The 22163-nt window shown below is 43.5% G+C and overlaps 1 protein-coding gene across 2 annotated transcripts; it reads left to right on the top strand.

Annotated features, from left to right (window-relative positions):
• The first annotated feature begins 15 nt into the window (after positions 1-15).
• prdm1b (PR domain containing 1b, with ZNF domain) lies at positions 16-22028 on the top strand. Of its 2 annotated transcripts, XM_036590341.1 has the most exons (7): positions 16-41; positions 131-410; positions 10245-10364; positions 14374-14626; positions 17869-18761; positions 18843-18971; positions 20026-22028. In XM_036590341.1, exons 2-7 carry the CDS (start codon positions 240-242, stop codon positions 20545-20547), a joined length of 2088 nt encoding a protein of 695 aa, XP_036446234.1. In that variant the 5' UTR covers positions 16-41; positions 131-239; the 3' UTR covers positions 20548-22028. The 2 variants fall into 2 exon arrangements, with proteins under 2 accessions (XP_036446234.1, XP_036446235.1); XM_036590342.1 differs by lacking the exons at positions 16-41; positions 131-410; positions 10245-10364 and adding an exon at positions 13523-13646.
• Positions 22029-22163: the final 135 nt, after the last annotated feature.

The raw sequence follows: 22163 nt of genomic DNA, 5'->3' as shown, positions 1-22163 counted from the left end.
AAGTAAGAGTGATGTGGAATATGGGCCCTTTAATAGCAGCAGTAGGTCTAATGGTCTAATACAACTTTAGCTAGAATTTAAAACCTTTTCACACCTAATGCTGAGCCTCTCTCTCACTCTCCCCTTCCAGATTTTGAGCTTTACTGTCCAAACATAAGAGGAGGAGCCAAAGCAGCAAAACCAAAGGAGAGCAAGCAGAAGACCAAACCTGAGTGAACAGAGGAGCGAAGGAAAATAGGATGAAGCTGGAAGCATCTCTTGGAGACATGAGCGAGTGGAGGGAGGTGGACTTTGCCCTCAACTGCACCTACATCGTCCATGACCAGGCGTCGGAGCCCAGCTTCAGCCTGCCCAGAGCCATGACCTCCATCCCCCGCAACCTCACCTTCCAGTATGGCCCAGACAACGAGGTAGGAGCTCCTGCGCTTATGTTTGAGTGAGGAGTCAGGAGGTGCAGCCTGAAACACTGACTTTAGTGCGAATGGGCTGCTTTAGGCTGAATGGGTGTATGGAGATGTGACATCACAAAAACAGTCAATTCAGAATGGGCTGTTTTTGCAGCTTGGTTTGTGTATAGGGACTCTGTGAGCTGGGGAGTGAACAGTACAGTGTTTACATACACATCAAACCTTTATTTTAAAGCAAATATTTCATCTATTTTAGCAAGGAAACATCTGTTTACCATGATATGGGCTCTTTAAGGAATCTCTAATGACTTACTGAAGTTTGCTTCTTTAGTTTTAGTGCACAGGGCTAAACAACTAATGCAAGCTTGTACACCACCAATTAGCATGGTGCTAACTGCAGGCCTAACTCATCTCATTTGCCTTCAACCATGCTGAGTCATTAAAGGGCCCACATCTTCCATTTTTCTTGCTTTTTTATGTTTTGTGTACCCAAAAACGCTCATTTTTACATCATGGACTATGACTGATACATTTAAATGAGCTCTGCTCTGATCAGAATCTTTATTTTAGAACAGCGAAGTCTGTTTTACCATGATGTACGCTCTTTAATCCCTGATAATCTCAGGCTTATTACATACCAAGGCTTATCATTCAGTAACTACAGGGACTTCAGTGCAAACTGGCTGAGCTATTCTTAGATTATAGAAGCGTGCAGTAAAACTTTGGGCCTGCCGGTGGGTTCTGGCTATTTAAGAGGTTAGTTAATCAATAATAGACTTGATTATGTGGTTTCAGATGCCTTTATCTATAAACATGGAATAAAAACTGGTGTTTTGAATTCAAGGTCAATAAAATATGTTGCTCTGCTGCTGTTATTCAGCATTCAGGAAAGAAACCCAGCGAGGGGCTTTTTAACACAGGCTTTTAATGCAAATACAGCTCCTTTGGTTTAGTGTAACTTTGTCTCCTCGTCATACGTCAACGTAAGAAGATGCTGAAGGAAATAATGTCATTTTTAAAATGTGTTTAAATGTTGCTAAAAGCTAGACTAGGTTAATAAAAGTCTCATCAGCTTGTATTCCTTCTTTCAGCCAGTTAGTAGCTCCGCTGAAATGTACATTTATGACCATGCATGTCGTCCCACACTGAACTGTAGGCTGATAAACGCTCTCTGGTTTGCTGTTCGTGCCACGATGCTCCAGTTTAAACCTGGTTTCAGGGTTGCTGGCTGAAGCCTGAGCACATCTCAAACTGCTGCTCTGGACTTTAAGTCGGCATAAAGACGTGAGGCCGCTGAGAAAATGTGTTTTAAAAGAAGCTGTCGAAGAATTTAATATAATACAGCTTTAACACAACACTAAAAGCGAAACTCTGTTATGGGGTGAGACGGAAAACTGTACACCTGATTTATCAGCTGCTCCAGACAGGAGCGGCGCAGGAGGCGGAGCCACGGCCTCCTTACTGGGTTATAATCAGAGTTAAGGAATTGGCCCAGTTGGGCCGGAAGCAGTCTGGGGATCGCCTTTCCCTGATTCTCATCGGTCTTATCCCTCTCAGCCAGGAGAGAAAGAGAGAGTGAGGCGCATTAACCTAAACAGCCCACTGACCTGAATGGAGCAATTAGTGTCAGACCAGCTAAACAATTAGCTTCTAAATCTGGAGATCTTCAAAGAGGACGAGGAACAGCGCAGAGATCTGCACTCACTAAGATCTGAACCTCTGTGTGTGTCAGTAGGTCAGTGTGTGTGTGTGTGTGTGTGTGTGTGTGTGTGTCAGTAGGTCAGTGTGTGTGTGTGTGTGTGTGCGCGTGTGTGTGTGAGGAATCAGAACAGAAAGTCAACAGATGACACACTAATCACACCAACTCTCTCTCTCTCGCTCTCTCTATGTCTCTCTCTCGCTCTCTCTCTTTATGTCTCTCTCTCTCTCTATGCCTCTCTCTCTTTATCTCTATCAATCTCTCTTTTTCTAACTCTTTCTCTCTATTATATTTCTTTATTAAGTATAATTTCTCTGTACATTTTCCACTCCTGATTATTGATTAGAGTGATTAGTATCATTCTTATTGATTATTATTAGGGTTATTGAACGCTGCTGCTGGACCAGAGGTTCCTCGCTGCTCGGCCTTTTTCGCACACACTCGTCACTCTGTCACTTTTTCTCTCTTTGCTGTGGTTTTCTTTCTTCCTTCCTCCTCCTCCACTCTCTCTCTCTCTCTCTCTCTCTCTCTCTCTCTCTTCCTTCATGCATGGTCAGATATTTATTCTTTATATCTGACGCTCTGTTCCTCTCTCTGTTCTTTTTTCGGCTGTTGTGCAGAAAGGTGTGAAAATGTGGTCTTCATAAACACTCTCTCTCTCACGCGTACACTCTGAACACGCTGAATATTCAGCCTCAGCACACACACACACACACACACACACAGAGCTCAGCATGCTCTTGTGTTTAGAGAGTGAGAAAAAACTAAACTTCTCACACTTTCACCAGGCAGTGCTGGAGAGCCGCCTCGCTGTTTCTGTTAATCTGAAATCTCTCCCGGCAGCAGCTCTGCCTCTCCACCACGAAAACAACGTCCTACAGAGTGAAAACATCCTAAATCCATCCAAAATATTAATATTTCTCATTCTGAGATTGTTCAATGTATATTGTAAGACTGTTTAACCTAGTTTAAGACATTGTTTGTTCATTTTATCTTATTAAACAAACAATTCGATGCTGTCGGAACAAAACAAGCTTGTATCTCAAAAAAAACCTGCTTTACTTTTAATGTAAGTCAATGGAACCAGACTTTTTCACAAGGCCTATTTTCTCATTTCCTTTGGTCCATTCATCGTGAAATTTACACACAGTGTAAAGGGCAACAGGGACTTTTAGATTATGTCAAAAACTGAAAAACAACATGAATGAAGATACGAGGTTTTGTTCCAAAAACAGTGAATTGCTTTGTGTCCTAAAACCATCTGCCAGTGGGACAAAACAATCGAAAAGAAGTATAAAACATTTAGAAAATAGACTGAATGAACTTCTAAGTGAACTCAAATTGAGAAATATTACATACACTATCCCTCAAAAGTTTGGGGTCACTTGTCATAGTAATAACTGTTATTTAGTAATAACTCATACAGTGACTGAAATGCTATAAACACCAAAACTTAAACCAACACTTTATTCACAGTTTATAGTATTTTGGGAACAATATAAAGTTAGAACATGGTAAAAAATATGGAAGAGTTATTAAATAATAAGCTATAATTTTCTGTTTACTGTAAAAACTCTGATTATCTGTTTATTAGTGAGATTTTGGTTATGGGTTTTCAAATATGAGGCATTGTGGGTGTCAGTTTCTTTATCAGTTCATTCTCAATGCAGATTTATCAGATATCATGAATCACTTACAGCTCAGTTTATCATCAGAACACCTTCATTATTACAGCTTCATACAGACTGACTGAAACTCATTCATCAGAGAATCATTTTATACACAGCTTCACAGAAACTGGCTTATATGAATGAAATCAGACCCCAAACTTGTGAGCGGTAGTGAATATCATCTACTGTTAATCTGTTTTCACTGGCTGAGAGATCTCATTGTTCGGCAGTGTGTTCTCTCTCTTCCTCTTTCTCTCTTTCTTTTCTCTTTTCCTTTTCTGACTCACACTCTCTCTTTCATGCAAATGACCTTGTAAAACTTCCTCTGAAGACGTTCCAGAAGCCACTCTATCAGCATGCTTTCGCAGGCCTTACGCTAAAGCAAACCAGGTTTATTAAAAGTACTTGAACAGTAAATTCTTAAAGCAATAGTGAAAAGTAGTGACAGGAACAGCCTGAATTCAGTCTGTGTTTATAGGTAACTGTGAGTCACACAGAGTCAGAAACCACATAATCAAGACTAGACATTCTTGAACAACTCCACATGCTTTGAGACAAGTGATGCAGTTAGCACCAGGCTATATGGTGGGCTATAGGTTTCCCTCACTAGCTACATTAGCCTGGTAGCTCCAGCGCTAAAATTAAAGAAGCAAACTTCAGATGCCAAAACTACACAATCGAGGTCTATTAGAGAAACTGAACAACTCTACATGGTTTAAGGCATTTAGTTATGCAGTTAGCACCAGGCTAATTTTTGGCTATAAGTTTCCCTCACTAGCTACATTAGTTTAGTAGCTCCAGGGCTAAAACTAAACAACCAAACTTCAGATGCCAAACACGTCTCTGCTGATTCACTGTGTTTGGAGTGACATGAAGAGTGTGTAGTGTTAGCCGTGTATTAATCCATAAAATTTACTTGAGATTAAAAGCTCTTTTACAGTCCTGACCATGACAGTCACAAACAACAACATACAGCACCAAAAATAAACAATAGAGATTAATAATTAAAAAACCAAACAGCTGCCCGGGGGCACGTGGCCTCTCGGGAGCGTAGAGTCTTTGTAATGTGAATGGTCATTCAGAGGCTTACGGGACGTACGCTCAGCCAGTGAAAGGTAGATACTAAATGCACCCACTGGGCCTGCATACCCATGATGCATTGCAAAAACAGTCAGAGTCAAACTGTGCCAAATGATGTGGTCGTCAGTGTAGTGGACTGTTCAGACGGTTTTAGTGAGCGCACCCTGAAGGAGCTGGGTGACCTTAGTTTAGAACATTCGTAATTTCAAATTTACATTTTGTAGTCTGAAATATGAATTAAGCGACTTCAGCAGCTGTAAACTCTCTGCACGCCGATTTCACATGAGTCTCCGATGTGGACTGAATGAGAATGAAGGGTTTCCGGTGTGACGGTCAGTCCTTAGTGATTTCCTGAGTGTCCATTGGTCAGTTTCACACAGAATGTAGATGGACACACCAATCCACCAGTTCCACATGGTGAGAGGCAGATGACGTGTATCTCAGCCCCTCTTCATAGGCTCATAACTCCGGATGTGAGTCTCGTATGATCTCGTGATAAGATGGAATGGAAAGGGCGACTCTACAGATTATGGGGGGTCAGACAGGGAGGGTCTGTGTTTCAGTAACTGTGAAGGGAATAGATCTAGGAGACACCTGCCTCTCGCTTTCGGTTTACTTTTCTGCCCTGTTCATTTAATAAAGAGCATTATCGAGCAGAAATTATTACCTCTACTGACTCTTCCTCTGAGTGACGCCGCAATACGAATAGCCCCGCCTCCGCTGTCTGCGCGTCCGAGGCTGGTCACTTTCCTCCAGCGGTTTCCTCTCTCACTTCCCATCCCATCCGTTCTGTGAAGGCATCCTCCTTTACCGCTGATGAAGCATCAGACTCTGCCTGGAAAGCCCACATCCTCTGAGCCTCCCTATTCCTGGACAGTCCCCTTCACAAAGGCCTACTGTGTCCACTACTTTTGCCTTCAGAGAAAAAGAGAAACAGAGAAACAGAGAGAGAGAGATGTGTGGGAAACTGGGGCTTCACTGCCGCCTCTTCACGGCTCTGTGGCTAAATTCTTCCACACAAACTGACCTCTCAATGCTCCGGAAACAGGTTCTGTCACAGTCACTCAGTTTACAACAGAAAACCAGCATTTACAGCGAGTCATTCATTCAACACTCAATCTACAGGATGAATGAATAACTGACTCTAAATGTAGGTATTGTGATATAAACTGAGTCTGTTCTACAGTTTCTCATTAGGCTGAATGAATAACTGACTCTAAATGTAGGTATTGTGATATAAACTGAGTCAGTTCTACAGTTTCTCATTAGGCTGAATGAATAACTGACTCTAAATGTAGGTATTGTGATATAAACTGAGTCAGTTCTACAGTTTCTCATTAGGCTGAATGAATAACCGACTCTAAATGTAAGTATTGTGATATAAACTGAGTCTGTTCTACAGTTTCTCATTAGGCTGAATGAATAACCGACTCTAAATGTAGGTATTGTGATATAAACTGAGTCTGTTCTACAGTTTCTCATTAGGCTGAATGAATAACCGACTCTAAATGTAGGTATTGTGATATAAACTGAGTCTGTTCTACAGTTTCTCATTAGGCTGAATGAATAACCGACTCTAAATGTAGGTATTGTGATATAAACTGAGTCTGTTCTACAGTTTCTCATTAGGCTGAATGAATAACCGACTCTAAATGTAGGTATTGTGATATAAACTGAGTCTGTTCTACAGTTTCTCTGTTTTTCTACCTCACAACAGTAGTTACAAAAGAACATGTTGGTGGGTGGAACGTGGATGTGTCAGTTCCTTTCCCATGATAGCCCCTGTTGCGTATTGTTTTACCGATTGCAAAACTCAGTGCCTGGAAGAGAACCATGTCTGTTGTCAGGTTTCAGCTGCTGCTCTCATGTTTTGTTTTTCCTTGAAAGTCCTGGACAGAAACTCGGTGTACTTTCATGTTTACTGCAAAAAATAATATCTTAACGAGTAAAAACATCTTAAACGTACTCGATATGTCTGATATTTCTCTCTGTGAGTTTGTTTAGATTTAATTTCATCTAATGAAAGTGTCTTATTCTTCTGTTTTCTATTGGTGGATCATTTGATTCAAGCATTGATTCACAACACTCTTTAAAAAGATGGTTCTTCAAGGGTTCTTTAGTAAAGGTAGCGCTTCTATATAGAAGAATCTTCATTGCACTGTGAAAAGGTTCTTCATGTTGATGGATGGTGGAGAATGTGTTGTATATGGATCTCTGTAGAACCTTCTGGGAAAGGGTTCTATATAGCTTCTATTGTTACAGGCTTGACATCATAACCGTAGCAGAACCCTTTTTGGTGCTATATAGAACCATATAAAACACATTCTAGAACCACTTCACCATGCAAAGAACCATTTATGCATGCAAAGGGGTCTTTGAGTGTCTGTGGCTCTATATAGCAGCATTGTCTTTACTAAAGAACCCTTGAAGAACCGTCTTTTTTAAGAGTGTACATAAAATGATCTATAAAATGTTCAGGGATAAATAATCTCAGAATGTTCTTAAAACCTCATAAAGAGAAATATTAGATGAATATTCCACATATCACAATCTGCGGTGTGATGTCAGCAAAATAAAGAAATATTAAAATGAGCATCACAGATCTGGAGAGCTTTCACTCCCCCTTCAAAAGCTTGAGGTCGAGCTTGTTAAGGGGGTGGGTGGGGGGAACACGTGGCAGATGGGTCAGTGCATTTCAGCGTGATCGCACACGTACGCTTACACGCATATATATATATATATATATATATATATATATATATATATATATAAATACACACACACACACACATATATACTCACAGGAAGTAGGTTAAGTCTCAATCATTAACTTTCGTTTGGGCAGCTCGTGGGGGCTCAGTGTCCTCAGACAGCAGTGGGTGTGTGTGTGTGTGTGTGTGTGTGGGGTTGAAGCGTGTGTTTGTGTGATTGAGAGGCACCGTTGGCCCCGTCGTGAAGCTCCCCCCACCCCCTCCCCCCTCCCACCAACTCCACCCGTTAAACCTTTCTTGAGACGCTAATCGCTAAAGACGGACCAATTAGTCACGCAACACAAACGAAGCACAATTCTGCTGTCGGTCCTGCTCTCGTCTCTCAGCCCTGACCACCACCACCCCCCACCCGAACCGTCCCACCCCCCTCCACCTACCATCTAACTCTGACTCTGCACTGAAAAAAGAGACGCTGTAATTGCATGTGATTCAGATATGAGCATGATGACAGTATTATTTACATTTTTTTTTACATTTACATTTATGGCATTTGGCAGACGCTCTTATCCAGAGTGACTTACAATTTGAGCATTTTACACAGGTAGGCGAAGGTAGTGTTAGGAGTCTTGCCCAAGGACAATATTTACATATTTAGTGCAGGAAAGTAACCGTGTAAGCGATGCTGTGGTTACAATATGCAAATATAGATATTGCAAGTATATATATATATATATATATATATATATATATATATATATAGATATAGATAGATAGATAGATAGATAGATAGATAGAACCTTGAAGAACCATCTTTTTAAAGAGTGTACATAAAATGATTTAAAATTGTTAATTTGTAAGTAAATTGTAAGTAAATTGTTTAGAAACAGGATGAATAATCTTAGAATGTTCTTAGAAGTTCATAAAGAGAAATATTAGATGTATATCACACATATCACAATCTGCCGTGTGATGTCAGACTATTGTTCTGTGAGAGCAGCGTATGTAAAATGTTAAGAATGCAGAGTTAAAAGCGTGCAGTAACCGTCTGTGCGAATATGACAAATATGAATTATGAAAAGTCCCAGGCTGATTTACACACTAAGGCTGATTATTACTAATTGGACTTGGGGCTAAGTGGAGCTCGTGAGGCCGGCCGTGTGCACTCTGGGCTCCTGGATTTTATTTTTTATTTCTCTTTTCATTCATTTTAAGATTGTATGAGTTAAGAAATACATAGTCAAATTAAATCTGTAAAGATAGCACCGGAGACCTGTGGGCCTGGACATGTGGATGAAATTTTGGTTGGGTTCTAAGAAACACAGCCTTAAAAGTGGTCTATAAAGCTCTTTGAAGCAAACCCATCATGCGGCCATTTTAAAATTGTGCTCCTGCATATCACAGCCTTCATATCGTAACATTTCACCATGCAAAGCAAACAAATGGTTCTTTGAGTGTTCTACTGTCTTTACTGAATAACCCTTGAAGAACCTTCCTAAAGCATTCAGTCAGTGCTGATGCTCTACAAAGTGTACATGCAGTAAACAGTTATGTGCAAAAGTTTGCACACTCCCAGTCAAACTCCCAGAGTTATTTATAAATACTGTTTGTTTGTTATTGAAAATACAAAATATAAAATGTACCTTTTGCATATTTCATGTTTTATTTTTCCCCCATTGTGTTAAATTCAGTAAACAAACAGTAATTGTGTATTAAAGTGTGTAGTAGTGAGTCTCTGTAGAGGATGTGTTCACTTGTTTACACTCAAAGAATCAACATGTAAACTGATCAGGGGTGTTGAAACCTTTGCCTATGATTGCATGTGTAAGGGTTAAGGAGGTTTAAACACCCCCCGTCCCCCCCACCACCACCCCACGGCACGTTACGGCCCACATACTGTCCCCCAGCTCGGCATTACCACACATATAGTACCGCTTTTGGCCTGCGGGGGCAGCAGTGAGGCAAACACCCCAAAGATTCGGGGCAGCAGGTCAGTAGAGCAGGATGAGGGAAAGTGGACGCTTAAGTCTGAACCCATTTGTCTGAACTGATTAACTTAAGTGTGTCACCTTTGGCTGTTCCGGCTGTTTGGAGCTGGAATGTGTTCTAGACTGGAACTGATTATTAGGGTTTTAAATCTGTGACCTGACAAAGATTCAGCTCAGACTGGTAAGAATTCCTAATTCAGTTACTCAATACATCATGAAATTTCACACTTCACTAATATATGATTTGGGTCTTTTGGTTCAGTTCACGATTATTTAGGCCTAAATACAAACCCAGTTCTGAAAAAGTTGGGACATCTGGATAAAATTCAGATAAAAACAGAAAACAGTGATTTTCAAAGTTCTCTGGAGTGATGGAGCTCCAGAACTGACCATCCAACATCAGTACCTGACCTCTCTAATGCTCAATCAAATCCTCACAGCAATGTTCCAACATTTAGATGCCTTTCCAGAAGAATAGAGGCTGTTACTGCAGTACAAACTCACTATTAACACCTTCATTTCAGAAGAAAATGATTGTTTTGAACATTTTGACACATCTTAAGCCTGAACTAAAGCTTTTCAATGGCATTTAGGCTTGGACTAGGCCTAATCCCTGTCCAGGAAACTGATGTTATGCTGCAAATTGATTTACTGATGGATTGATTGGTTTGTTTATTGATTGCTCTGTGCAGGTGACCGGCGTTTTCAGTAAAGAATACATCCCCCAGGGGACGCGCTTCGGACCCCTGCAGGGCGACGTTTACACCAAAGACAGCGTTCCTCCTCAGGCCAACAGGAAATACTTCTGGAGAGTGAGTGATGTCATTTGGTTTATTTGCACGGGAAGCCTTGCACCACCATAACCCGGCAACCACACACACACACACACACACACACGCCTCTGCTGGCACATGCACACACGTTGGCAACAATGCAGCCAAACCAGTTCAGAAGCAACTTTCCAAGGAACTCCATACAGTTTCTACACACACACACACACACACACACACACACACACACACACACACACACGCACACACTTCAAAGTGCAGGAATACACATGGTGTGTTTAGTGTGACGAGGCCTCCAGGCTGTACAGAATGAGGGAGCTTAACTGGAAAATACAGAGGAAGTGTGAGGAGATCTTATCCTCCGCGTACCTGAACTGCACTGATGCTCCTCTGAGCTCAGACAGGGTTTAAACACCCCGCCACTCTCTCTCTCTCACTCTCGCTCTCTCTCTCACGCTCTCTCTGTTCTCTCTCTCTCTCACTCTCTCTCTGTTCTCTCTCTCTGTTCTCTCTCTCTCTCACTCTCTCTCTGTTCTCTCTCTCTCGCTCTCTCTCTCACTCTCTCTCTGTTCTCTCTCTCTCTCACTCTCTCTCTGTTCTCTCTCTCTGTTCTCTCTCTCTCTCACTCTCTCTCTGTTCTCTCTCTCTCGCTCTCTCTCTCACTCTCTCTCTGTTCTCTCTCTCTCGCTCTCTCTCTCTCACTCTCACTCTCTCTTTGTTCTCTCTCTCTCTCACTCTCTCTCTGTTCTCTCTCTCTCGCTCTCTCTCTCTCTCTCACTCTCTGTTCTCTCTCTCTCTGTTCTCTCTCTCTCTGTTCTCTCTCTCTCTGTTCTCTCTCTCGCTCTCTCTCTCTCACTCTCTCTCTGTTCTCTCTGTTCTCTCTCTCTCTCACTCTCTCTCTGTTCTCTCTCTCTCGCTCTCTCTCTCTCACTCTCTCTCTGTTCTCTCTCTCTCTCACTCTCTCTCTGTTCTCTCTCTCTCGCTCTCTCTCTCTCACTCTCTCTCTGTTCTCTCTCTCTCTTTCTCTCTCTCTCCCTCCCTCTTTCTTTCTCACTTTCTTCTTTGTTTGTCTGTCTTATCTCTGTCTTTCTGTTCTTTCTGATTTTTCTCACTCTCTCTTTCTCTCTTGCTCTCTTTTTCCTCTCTCTTACTCTATACTTTCTAACTCTCTATCTTTCTTCACTTCTCTCTTCCTCTTCTGTCTTGTTCTTCTCTCTCATTCTCTTCGTCTGTCTCTCCCCTCTCTCTTTCTATCCCCCCAGCTCCCCCAGTCAGTCTCTCTCTCTCTCTCTCTCTCTCTCTCTCTCTCTCTGTGTGCGTGTGTGTGTGTGTATGTGTGTGTGTGTGTGTGTTTGTATGTGTGGGTTTTCCTGAGGGTTCTCCAGTGCCTTTTCCTTCCTTCATTTCCTGTAAGACCCACGTCAGCTTCCTGCTCACTTACGGCTCCTCTGCAGCGATTCACACGACCTCAGAACAGGTGTGTGTGAAAGAGAGAGAGAGAGAGAGAGAGAGAGACAGAGAGACAGAGAGAGAGAGAGAGAGAGAGAGACAGAGAGACAGAGAGAGAAGATAAAGCAGCAGAAACAGCCTCTTTTTGCGTATCAGCCTTAGATTAGAGAGTTGAACTGAGAACTGAGAGTCAGTTTGATGACAGTCAGTTAATCTGTTCAGGTTCTGGTTCAGACGCTTCACGCAGGAACATCAGTAAAACACTGTAAAGATAAAGACACACTAAAATGAAAATCACAGCACAGTTACAAACAGGAGAACACCAGCTCAACACTCACAATACAACAAACACATAAATGAGCTGAAAAACTATCCAACTGAAATGTGCGGAGATGCGTGTGGTGTGTGAATCAAAGCCGCGGTGCTGACTGAGGTCACAGTGCGCTGTAGATGCGCAGAGCGCTCTCGTCTGGCTTTCCAGTTCTGAAAAAATGGATGTGGTTGCAGGTGTTAATTTTTTTGTGGTCGAACAGTTCAAAGAAGACTTCAGAGACTTTACACACTGACCAACAGGGACTTTAACCCCTTTTTCACCAACAATAAATAACTTTATTTGGCATTAAAGAGGCACAAACTGAACATTTGTTCATTTGCAGTTGATAGTGTTGTACAAATAGGCTGAGCACTGGGGAGAAATAATGGGGGGGGGGTTATTTTATTTTTTTGTCATTATCAGTACATATTCCAAAATGTTGATTGCAACCTGATGCTGTAAAGAACTATATAAATATACATATATATGTAGCTGACAGTATGTGACTAAAGTGCCCTTGAGCAAGGCACGTAACCCCCAACTGCTCCCCGGGCACTGTGGATAGGGCTGCCCACCACTCCGGGCAAGTGTGCTCGCTGCCCCCTAGTGTGTGTGTTCACTAGTGTGTATGTGGTGTTTCACTGCATGGATGGTTTAAAATGCAGAGGTGAGATTTCCCCATTGTGGGACTAATAAGGGTCACTTAATCTTAATCTTATATATATTTATCTTAATCTTATATATTTATATATGTACATATGCGCATAGGAAAGCCCACAAGTTCACATCATTCCTGTTAATAATGTTTGTTTTTGTTTTGTATTTAAATATTCATTTTAAAGCCATTAGATATATAACACTATAGGATATATGGTGACTGTAACTTCTTCGAGGGTTCTTTAGTGAATACACTGGTTCTGTATAGAACTATGAGCACTCAAAAAAACATTTGCATGCCTAAATGTTTCAGACTGATGGAGAATGTGCTGTATATGGTCCTATTTAGCTACTAAAATAGCGACATCTTGACATCCTAACAATAGAAGAACCCTTTTTGGTGCTAGATAGAACCACCTACAACACATTCTCAATCCGAAGAACAATGTCACCATGTTAAAAACCAGCTAATCAGGCAAATGGTTCTCTGAGTGTTCATGGTGCTGTACAGAACTGCTGTCTTTACTAAAGAACCCTTGAAGAACCATCTTTTTCGAAGTTCGCCCACTTTTATCAGACCAAATCTGCACCGTCAGTGATTAAAGTTGTGCTCTGTGCTTCACACAGTGTGATTTATTGCCCCCCCGGCGGCCCTCGGGCAGCGTGCAGCAGTGTTTTCAATACGCCCACTTGTGGACTCCGCCCACCAGAGTGCTTTAAAAGGTGTTGGTGATTTTGACACCACTGACAGAAACAGAAACCCGCTCACTCACTCGCTCACTCGCTCAGTCTCTGTGAGAGGAGAATAGTCGCAGACCAGCCAAGCGTTCAGGTGACAGAACAGAGGAGACGAAGGAGAAGAACGTGCGCTGTACATGGCCGAGGTGAACACACTGCTCTACTGCCTCTCTCTCTGCTGTGTTTAAGGTGGACTGGGGTTTAAGGTGTTCATGGTGCTGGATTTAGTCTGGCGGTGGGTGATGTGTGGTGACGGCGGTGTTACTGGTTAATGTGTGGGTGATTGTCTATCAGCTGTGACAAGATCATTTATTATGCTTGTATAAGCCTGTAATTACAGTAGATTAGTCTAAAGCCAGTGATGACGCTGGACTTCACTGAGAAACAAATAGATTTGATGCAAGTTTTTATTTTAATGGTAAAATCTGGCACCAGCTGTGAAACGGACCAGCAGAAACGGTCTGAAATTGCTAAGAATAACATCTCGTTTCTTGAATGTTAATATTGTCATTTACCTTTTTCATTTTAATCATTTTCTTTATTATCTTTATTTCTTTATTTATTGCATGTTTTCATATTTTAATTTTTGCTTGTTATGTTTCTCTGTTTTTCTTGTTTTGTATTACATTCTAAAGTGCTTAACTTCTTAAATGTCCAGGGCCCAAAGCAGACCCAAAGTGTTATTACACTCTTCTAAAACCTAAGAATAGCTCAGCCAGTTTGCAATGTAGTCCATGTAATTACTGAATAATAAGTATGTTATAAGCCTGAGATTTTAAAGGGTTTAATATGATGAAAGCTGCCATATAAGTACAGTTATTAAAGTTTATTATTTAAGCATTTGTATATGTTTTTCCTTCTTCCGCGCTGCAGATTTATTCCAGCGGTCAGCTTCACCACTTCATTGACGGCTATGACGTCCAGCGCAGCAACTGGATGCGCTTCGTCAACCCGGCACGCTCTCTGGCAGAGCAGAACCTGGTGGCCTGCCAGAACGGCTGCGACATCTTCTTCTACACCATCCGGCCCGTGGAGCCCGACCAGGAGCTGCTGGTGTGGTACAGCCCCGAGTTCTCCCAGCGGCTGTGCGGACACGCGCCCTCGCAGCCGGACAGCCTGAAGACCAGTGAGTAGCGGCTACGCAGTTCATTTTGGTGACCTGCTTATAGAAACGAATCCCTTCAACTCTGAGGCATTTTATACAGTTACACTCTTCACTCTTAGAACCGCAGAACCACAGCAGAAACGGGTCATCAAGGGTTCTGTAGCAAAGGCAGTGGTTATGAATAGAACCGTGAGTGATTTGAATGCGTAAATGGTTTATTGCCTGGTTAAATGGTCTTTTGTGTGTGGTACTTTTTTGGAACTGTATAGAACCTTTTTGTTAAGAGTGTAGCTTCATAGTAGACACTGATTAACTTAGTAGTAGACAGTGAATAGATACTGAATAATCCATACTAGATAGTGAATTATTCATAGTAGACAACAAAAAATGAACAAGATACTAAATAATTCATAGTAGACATTGAATATTTTGTACTAGACACTGAATAATTCACAGTAAACAGTGAATATTGAGTTTTAAGACTGATGAATCTACAGTTTGAGTGCTTATGTTTTGTTTATCATATCACGACTTTGGACGAAATGTTAAAAAAGCAACTCAGCTGATTTTCATCAGGCGACACCAAAGTTTTCTAGTAATTCTATTTTTTTTTTTTACTTTTTGACCACCTGTATGTGGAGCACCTTCACTCGACACTCAGTACTTTCTTCGCTAGCGCGCTCAGGTTCTCAGCGCTGAATCTTTCTCTCTCGTATCTCGATCTTCTCCTGTTCCGTCACGGCCTGCTACGCTTTGAGTCACTTCACTCTCTTCTACACACTGTGTTCTATTTCTGTCATTCCCACAGTAACTGGAATCTCTGTGTTTCTTCTTTTTCTCGGTGGTGCATCAGTATTCAGTGTATCCTCTCTGCTCCTTTCTTCCTGTTTACGATTGGCGTTAGTCACTTTTTCCCACTACTGAGTTCAATCACCCCTCCTGCATATCTGTATCTCCACGTCAGCTGAGCGTGTGTTTGTTTGTGTGTATTTGTGAGGATGGGTGGGTGCCGGGGAGGGGCAGGAGGTCCGGGGGGGCCACCACTATGTCACGATATCGGTGAATGCACTTGTGATGTTACATCTTTGTCTACATCGAAGGAAGAGAAAGAGCGAGAGAGATAGAGAGAGATAGAGATCTCGATCAGCCCACGGTGTGCTGGTGTGTGTATGTTTGCTTGGAAAGAAGCGCTGCTGTTTTTTCAGGACTGAGATTCTTACTTTTCTCTATCTGTTCATCACGTCCTGTGAGGTTGGCAGGGAATAAAAGTGTTTGGAAAAGAGGGCGTGTTCTCTTTTGCAAGGAAAAACCTTGAGACACTGCAATTGGCACGTCTGCCAGACACACAATGGCCTAAAGTATGACACAGCACCGCTTCCTGTGCTCTGAGCGTGTACACACTGCTTATTGTTAAGGCCAGTTAACTGAGTCATGTGGACACATGCTTGACTGTAGAGCTCTCTCTCTTTTTCTCGCTCTGGTCAGACAATTGTGCCCAAATGTGGGACGTCCTGGTCCAGGAAGCAGCCTCCCGTGAAGCCCAGTGACTTTCCTCAAAACTTCTTCCTCTGAAGACTTTCGCATCATGCTGGCTGCTTTACATCTTTTACTTCCTGAATGAGATTCAGAGAAATCTACTGAGCCAAAAAAAGAGAAAGGGAAACAGAAATAAAAAAAGCCGCCACTGACTACTCGTCACGTCCCACTGCTGCTGCGTCACGCCATGAATCTCCAGACGGAGAGTAGTTCAGGTTAGATGACCATAAAAGTAAAAAAGCTCAGCTTGTTTGTGAAGCATAACAATAAATCCGAGACTCATTTCCAGTGTCCTGGAGCCCCCAACACAGTTAAGAAGGTGCTTTATCTCAAAAACCATGTCTTTGTTTTCTTACTAAAACTTTCAGGATTAGTCAGAGCCCCAGCCTCAGACCCTCAGTCTCACTTTTCATTTTTTAACGTGATTTGAAAACACCAGGTGCAACTTACTTTGTTTCAAAGTTTCTTGATGAACAGACCAACAGAAATGGTCCAAAATTACTTCTGGTTTCATTCACTGCCATTAAAAGTTAAGAACTCCTATAAAGTTACCATGTTTTGTTCTGACTGTGATGATTTATGTTTACTATAATCATCACACTGTTGCTCTGCAAGGCTGGGAGTTTCTTATTTACAACAAGTCACCTGCAGATTACTCAGCACGTGTAAACTGGACATTCTGGAAAGTCAGAGGGAATTTCTGATTGTTTTTGTTTGGGCATTGAGGTTAAAAATGCAAAAAAGAGCCAAGAGATCTAGCTCCCGATCAGTTCTCTGCTCTTTGTAACCGTCTCTGTTTGGGCTTTTTCACTTTCCTCTCTGGCGACACCACAAGCAGACATTTGCCTGTAAAAGGCTGCGGCAGACTGGTTCACACCAGGTTTGAGGAACCGGCCCTCAACCACAAGGGTAATAATCTGCTTGTGTAATCTCCTTCCCTCGCCGTGGGAGAGAGTGGATGAGGAGGCCGCCGTCTCTGATTGGGCAGAATTCGAGTCACGCTCGTTGTTTCTCCTCGTGGCCGAGAGAAGCCGGTGGTTTTCTGTTTATCTGGCATGGTGAGGACCTGATGCGGCGATGGAGGATTTTTCCTGCGGCTGGCGACTCAGTGAGTCAGCATCGCGTCTGACTGAGAAGTGTAACCGCTGCGCTCGGCTCTGTCTTCTCATACACACACGCCCACGTACATTCGCTTGTGCACACCCCGTGAACTCCCACACGGCGCTGTCATCAAGGTGCTTTGTGATAGCAGTACTGTTCTGTACGTCAGATAGAAACCAGCAGCGTATCTCCTGCCTGTCAACCTAAAACTGAAAGAGGTGCCATTTACCATAAGTGAGGCCGTGAGGGAGAGGGTGATGAGTAGGTGTGTGACGGTCCTGTTTTCGGGGGAGACGCAGTCAGTGTTTTTTTGTTTTTGGTAACGTATACAATAAAGAGCAGATAGCGCGCCGTGAAGAGCCCTGTTAAAGAAGGATGGGTCTTATGTGGGGAGGCACTGTAATTTGAGTAGTTATTGACAAGATCTGTGACTTTTATCCGGTATGAGTCTGCAGCATTTGTAGTTTTTACGCCTTGACAGTAATAACTGTGGAGCGATTTTAATCCAGTATGAATCTGCAGTGTGTGTAGTTTTACAGTTTAACAACTGTGGAATACACTGTGTTTGTGTTTATTTCCATGCTCTGCATCTGACCGTCCCTTTTTCTTTATGCTCCCTTTTGTAGAGCATCTGGGTGGCGACGTGATGGAAGCTGACCTCCAGAAGCATTACCTACCTCAGTGGACCTGCTGCCCCAAACGGGGACCAAGCCCTCACAGGCCCCAGAGCCGGGACGAAGCCAAAAAGGAGGAGAAGGAGGCAGAGGAGAAGGTTGATGTTGAGGTCATTGAGAGGGATACACCTCCAGACACACCTGACCAGCACGTGATGGACTTCAGTAAGAAGGTTCAGCCCGAGGTGCCCAAAGCATCCCGCCCTGATCTGAGCCCCCAAACCTTCGGCGTGCATCAGGACCTTCCACTGCATCTTCACGGCCTCTACGGCTACAGAGAGAGGCCCGTAACTTACCCTCCTCTGCCCCCTCCAAGACCTCTACAGCCCCCCTACCAGCTCCTGCCACCTTATAGCCCCCATTACTCCCGCCTGCTCCTACCCCCGTACTCCCCTCCATATCCCCCTGTGCTGCCCCCTAGAGGACCATTCCGGTACAACAATGTTCTGGGTAACGATGCTTTGCCTTTTCCACCAGCAACCCAGCCGGGTCTTCTGCCCGTCAGCATGCCCTATCCTGCCCCACCTCCTCATGGTGGCCTGAAGGAGAGACCCCCAAACACCTCCCCTCCCCAAGGTGCCCCGGCCACTCCCGAACTCTCACCCCTGTCCAAGCTCTCTTCCCCTGAGCCGCAGCTTGTTCTGCAGCAGCCCCCATCGGCCTGTGAAGAGGCCATCAACCTCAGCCTGGCCGCCGCAACCAAAAACAGCTCTTCATCTTCATCATCCTCACGGCATGCACCCGGGTACAAGTCCCTCCCCTACCCGCTCAAGAAGCAGAATGGGAAGATCAAGTATGAGTGCAACGTCTGCTTCAAGACCTTCGGCCAGCTTTCCAACTTGAAGGTGAGCGAGATGGACGCTGTCCTTAACGAACTGCAAGTGTGCAACGAATACAATTCGTTCCTAATTAACATTTCTACGCAGGTGCATTTGAGGGTACACAACGGAGAGAGGCCATTCCAGTGTCCGCTGTGCAAGAAGAGCTTCACCCAGCTGGCCCACCTGCAGAAGCACCATCTCGTCCACACCGGAGAGAAGCCTCATGAGTGTCAGGTGGGTTTTGTTGCATGAAGTGAATCAATCAGCGCACCATATTAACAAACTGACGTTTGTGGTCGTGCACTTATATCGAGTATATTAAGACAACTTCGTACGAATCTGAATTTTATAATCAGAATTCTGAATTACAAGGCCAAGACTCATTGAGTCATGAGCAGTAATTGAAAGACCTTTGTGCACTAGAAAGAAAGATTGTTAGAAAGAGAGGCAGGTGTGAGTTAGTCATGCACAGGGACACACGCCCAGACCATTATTTATTTATCTGTGGGTACTTTCACCTAGTGTCCCCAGGCACCTTTTAAAGAAAGCCTCGCCTTTGTTGTTCATTAACCTGGATGGGTGTACCAGCAGCGTCATGCTGTGAGTTCCTTTTATGCCTTAGCTATGACGCACCCTCTCGGCCGAAAAAGAAACTGATCTCACATGAAAGAAATCTGGCGCTCCTCCTGCATTCCAAGCCTGGATGAAAGGCCGTTACAGTAAAGCTATAGGTTATGGCCTGTTGTCACACGCCTTCTGCTTTATTCTATGTCTTACGTAACCTTACCTCTCGTTTATGTAACAACACTAAAGCTGTTGACCTGCAGGACTTAGAAGTGAAATTTTTTTTATTTCGAGTTTGCCTTCCTGTCCCACCAACACACACCCTGCTGTACAGCTGGCTAATTAGAGCGAAATAAAAGCGTCTCACGTTTTAACTGTCTAACACTCTCATGTTATGATATGTTAAATGGGTTCAAACATAAATGGCACTTCATGCAGTGCAGTGTACATCATTAAACCATGCTGTAGTTTAAACCAGATGAATGATTATAATAAACTAAAGTTGATATCTAGCATATCTTACCTTTGAACAGCCTTCTTCACAGAGCTAATAATCATAGCTGTATGAATTTCCATGCTGCTCTGTCATGTTAGCCATGTTAGCTATTAGCTAATTAACACGTTTTCACTTCGGAGCTGAAAGTGATTTTGTACCTGTTTTGATTACGTTCCAAGATTAAATTTCGTTCCTACAGTCTCTAATCGCCGCGTGTCTGTTCTGCAGGTGTGCCACAAGCGCTTCAGCAGCACCAGCAACCTGAAGACGCACCTGCGGCTGCACTCGGGAGAGAAGCCCTACCAGTGCAAGCTGTGCAGCACCAAGTTCACGCAGTACATTCACCTGAAGCTGCACCGCCGCATGCACGGCTCAGCGTGCGAGCAGGCCCACCGCTGCCCGCTCTGCTGCCAGGCCTTCCTGCACCGCTTCAGTCTGGAGCTGCACCGCCGCTCGGGCAGCTGCCCGGCCACCGCCACCCGCCCTCAGAGCCCCGAGCTGCGCAGGACGGCCGAGCTGCTTGAGCACTTTGACTCCAGCACCGAGGCCAACGGCCTGGACGAGACCGCACCGGACGCCGAGGTGGACGCGGCGCTGGAAAGGTGGCTGGCCAGAAACCTGGCTGCCAGCCCGAAGGAAGACAGCAGGGTCTTGAAGACTATGGCTGCCATGGGGCAGCAGCAGGAAAGGGCCAGTGTGGTGCAGTTCTGCACCCCACCACGACCCTCGGTGAAGGCTGAAGAAGAGTAGAGGAAGGGAAGTGTTTTGGGGCGTCGAGCCTGGGGGTCCTCAACTCCATTCCTGGCCATTTCTGAGTATTTATTCCCTGCTGTGACGCATCTGACCCATCAGCGTAGTAAGAACAGTGGGGCACACTTGTGTTTGAAAAAGAGATATTACAGTTTGAATTTGATGACAAGGTTTTTTTGTGGAAAGAAAACTCACTGTCGGTGAGGAAAGTCACAAGAGCAGACTAAATAATTCCGTAAGAGCTGATCCAGCTAATCATGACATTATGAAGGTTTTACTGAGACAGATCAGGTGTGTTGCAGCACAGAATAAATACTGAAAGGATGGGCAAAAGTCGGGAACCACTGGCTCAGACGTTTCTGAGGACTTTTGACAATATTTCCAAAAATAGAGACTTGGGCAGCCTGTAGTAGTTGATGCCAAAAAGACGCCCTCTCTGGTGTAAAAAAGGGAACGACAGAGAGGATGGGAATGAAGAAGAAGAAGAAGGAGAAGAAGAAAAAGAGCAGCACCAAAAACTAAACAGCATTTCCAAAGACTTTGGCATGATGAGTAATTGCACTTCCACCTTCCGTCCTGCTGCGGAGCGAGAGGGTGACCGGCCGCGTCCTCTGTACTACTCCTTTCTTGTATTTTTCGTTTTGATCGGCAGGTCTGTGTGTTTATTAATTTATTACTGTGTATAGTATTTCTGTTCGACTTTAGCCACGAATCAAATGTGTGTCGATAGCATTTTTGTTGTATTTTTGTCTGTGTGTTGTTTTCTGTTCGGGTCACTGAGCTGTTGAAGCTTCCTCCAAAACCACTCTCAGGAATTCTGCTGAAATGTTATTCAGGGTTTGAAAGTCTGTATGAATATCAGGGATTTGTTCCACTCCAAAATCACGGTCATGGCCAAAAACTGGACTCCAAAGCTGTAGCTGTCTGAGAAACGACTCGAGGCACTCTGTGAATGTGAATGCTTTATTTATGCTCTTAGACTGGAGAGCTGTACGGAGCTCGGTATTCTGCTGATTTACTATTTATTGTTTGAAGCTCTTAGCGTTTGTTAGCTTGGTGTGTATTTGGGTCGTGTAAGGCTGGACACTTTGGTCCTTCTGACACATGCGAGCAGAACTGAAGGCCCCAGTGATCTCAGGTAAAATCGGCAAAGAAACTCCTTTCGTTCCGTTTCTTGTGCGAGAGGTGTGAGGTCGACGATGTTAATGGTTCGTTTTAATGTTGTTTGCTTTGTTTTTTTAATTTATTTGATGTTTAGCACTGGAAAAAGCAGGACCTAGATCCATGTGCGAGGTTACTGTTACGTAGCGTCAGCGAGGGCTAGTTTACTTACTTATTTTACTTTGTTTGTAGGATCGTTTTCCTGTACAGTTTGTTTACTTATTTTTGACTCAGCGTACAAGATGTTAATACTTTATATGTGAGAGACTATTTTCATTAAACTTTTATAATGTAGCACATTAAATATATTCTTTCTCAAACTCCACTGTGTCACTGTGTTTGAAACCAAATGCACACATAAAATCCCAAAATCCCGAAGTCAGAGTGTCGCCAGCAGAACTGCAGCAGAACTTCAGTCCATCCTCATCTCTCAGCACAGGAGCTGAAGTTCGTTA

This window comes from Colossoma macropomum, unplaced genomic scaffold (genome assembly GCF_904425465.1).
Source record: "Colossoma macropomum unplaced genomic scaffold, Colossoma_macropomum, whole genome shotgun sequence".
In the NCBI taxonomy this organism is placed as follows: domain Eukaryota; kingdom Metazoa; phylum Chordata; class Actinopteri; order Characiformes; family Serrasalmidae; genus Colossoma; species Colossoma macropomum.
The sequence above is the reverse complement of the archived record's forward strand: the minus strand, read 5'-3'. Positions and strand labels throughout refer to the sequence as shown.